Genomic DNA, 2,904 nt, shown 5'->3' with positions numbered 1-2,904 from the left:
CACAATCCATCCTAATCATCTCAAAATGGCTCTAATAGACATTTAATTACAGCCCCGGTCGAGTTCCACTGACCCCTTTTACACTTGTTTACATCTCCATCCCCCACCCTGATACAAAACGCGCTGAACCATCTAAATGGAATGTTTAATTCCAATACCCATACAATTTATTATAACAAAGCAGAACGGGATCGATCCACCGCTTGCCATCTGTCGTTGTTCCGAATCTCGAATCGCCGAAAAAAGCTCAATGTGCGACCAACCCTGGGAACCTACGATCGGAGAGTATTCCCACGAACAACCCCTCAATTTTCAATAACCAAATTAGCCTTTGCGTTACCCTATTTCGGATATGAAGGAGTCGTGAATCTATTCATATCGATAAAAAATATAGGGGCTCTCGCTCGTTTGAGTGTATCATCCATATTTTCATCCCCTTCGAATGCACGTGTTCTGAGATGTTGTATTTAAAGTGACGCGTATGTGTGCCCGGCTCGATCGCAGCACCTGCCTGCGCGCGCGCACCCCATTGGCTGAGCGCCCACTATCACCGCTATACTGATTTCTTTTAAATTTATTTTTTTTGTAATACTTCTTCGGCATGCATAGAAAAAATGTTACATGTTTGGACCGGTACGAGCCCGAATATTTGGTGCGTAGGTGGCATCGTATGTCTAATCTTTCTTATTGTAGAGAAAATGTTGATGAGCTTTAATTTGAATATTTTGAAAATAAAACAAAAACAAAAGGTTGTAGATAAATAGTCTGGAATCTACATAATTTGGTCATTTACATGTTTAGACTGAGTATTCTATTCCATAATACATATTTACATAATTTTGATGAAATTGCTACAAACATACATACAAAAAATAAACTGATAACAAACGTCCTTAACCCTACCCTAAACATGTTCATTGTAATATAATGAAGTTACCTTAAATCAAGTGCACCATTATAGGCACCCTTGCAAGGGGGTCGTCACCCCCTGACCTCATGCCGCGGTAATGAACAATAGCATCATTACCCAGGGCGCGTGGACCGCACGTGGACACTACAAAGGACTAATAGAATTAGATAGAGTGATCTAATATTTGTATTGCTATTTAATAATGAATATTGAAATTTTCCCTTCAGCTAAGTGAAGTTGAAGTGAAGTATTTAGTTATAATAAAAATGATATAGTATATCCAAATTACATACATATATACAATTGTGATTTTAGTAAATACTAAAAATAATTTTCTTACGTAGAAAACTACTAAATTTTCATAATACTAGCTCATATAGAAAATTAATGCTCAAATATCACTTAGCCTTACTAAAACAAAAAGTTTATCTCCCTATAAGAATTCATATTTGTCCGCTATTCTTCAACTAGAATATGAATAACAGTTTCTCAACAGATAACAATGATAAGGGACTTCGTGTTTACGAAAAATATAATAGTATCGAATAAACCACTTACACCCACACATAGAGAGGGGAGCTTTTCACGCATGCGCAGCTTTTTATGTTGGGGGCGGCCGACCAGGTATAAATAAGCGCGCGTTCTGTTCAGCCCTACATTCCCGCTTGTAAACTCACTAGCAACACACGCTCTCATCTCTACATTTACTTTCAAAAATGTCTTTCTACGCGAACAACGAATATATCATTGCGACTAACAACTCTATTAACGAGAACAAATATAACAGTGAAAAAATGAAAAACAGTGGCTTCAAGGCTTTGCTGAAGCCAATCATGAAAATGATTAAGAAAACCACCAAGCGTGCTCCTGCCAAGATCGTCGACACGTGCTACGAAGATGAACAAAACTCATGTAACGAAGCATTGGAGCGCAAAATCTACAATGAGATGGATTCTTGCCAATCTGCAGCATTCCTGGTCAGCAACGAGGACAACTCTTATGATCTGATGCCAATTTCCCGAGAGGACTTCTACATCCCAGTACACTTTGCTCGCACTGACGCCGGCACCTTCTTCTGGACTGCTGTCTCCAAACCTGAAGCTGACTTCGCAACGGCTGACTGCTACTCCGAATGCCAAACCGCTGAGCAGCAACACCCAGTGTATCAAGACCGTTGGGTACAAGCCTAAATGAAGAATCGATACAACAATCAGTGTCTTCCAAGAAACCATGGCCTTATTGGTTTCAGCAACCGTCTGTGATGTTAGCTTTAAATATAGTTCTATGGTGCCATATAGATAGGTCTAGTAGGAGCAATAAGAAGTTTGCTCAAAATCGTGATAACTCCAGTAAAGCTTTAATTTTGATTATTACTTGGTGTTGTGATATTTTGATAATGTATAAAATTATTAAGCTTAGGAATAGGGACTTTAACATTGTGATTACTCGTATCTCAGCTTTAATTATATTAGGTATAAGTAATTTATATATTTATATGTTAAATTCGATTCGTCGAAAATGTTACAAATAAAATAAAATAGTAACTAAAAGAATTACTCTCTTTCCTTTATAAAACCCTTACAAAATATAATATAATAACAAACACTATGAAAAATAATTAATTAAATTGCAAAAGACTATAATTTCAAATAAATTAATAATAAATGACTTAGTTAAAATTAAATCGCTTCAATATTTAAGCGGCTTTGGAATCCAATGCAGTCAAAAGTTGTCAGACGAGATATTAAGAAGGCGAGGCGGCTCGCGCCAACGTCTATAATACATACATATATTACCACCCAACTTTGTACCAGCATCCGAATACTTCTTAAGACACATAAACATAAAGATCATATTGGTCCAACAGAATCAAATACATTTGGCGCCAATATACACTGATATAAGACTGACCAGTCCATACTCGGTGAACAACATTTCATGCGCGTGCGCACGTGCAGGGCTCGAGGCGGTCTTCGCTACTGGATTCTTAATGG

The 2,904-nt window shown here is 37.5% G+C and overlaps 1 protein-coding gene across 1 annotated transcript; it reads left to right on the top strand.

Annotated features, from left to right (window-relative positions):
* The first annotated feature begins 1,580 nt into the window (after positions 1-1,580).
* Positions 1,581-2,463, top strand: LOC146539120 (enhancer of split m4 protein-like). The gene has a single exon (XM_085185795.1). The coding sequence runs from the start codon at positions 1,627-1,629 to the stop codon at positions 2,098-2,100; it is 474 nt and encodes a 157-aa protein (XP_085041921.1). The 5' UTR covers positions 1,581-1,626; the 3' UTR covers positions 2,101-2,463.
* The last annotated feature ends 441 nt before the right edge of the window (positions 2,464-2,904 follow it).

Source organism: Heliconius melpomene, chromosome 5 (assembly GCF_056956725.1).
Source record: "Heliconius melpomene rosina isolate 202511_hmr_F chromosome 5, ASM5695672v1, whole genome shotgun sequence".
In the NCBI taxonomy this organism is placed as follows: Eukaryota; Metazoa; Arthropoda; class Insecta; order Lepidoptera; family Nymphalidae; genus Heliconius; species Heliconius melpomene.
The sequence above is the reverse complement of the archived record's forward strand: the minus strand, read 5'-3'. Positions and strand labels throughout refer to the sequence as shown.

Coding starts and splice junctions, on each gene's coding strand:
- LOC146539120 (XM_085185795.1), top strand. CDS start 1,627: ATGTCTTTCTACGCGAACAACGAATATATCATTGCGACTAACAACTCT.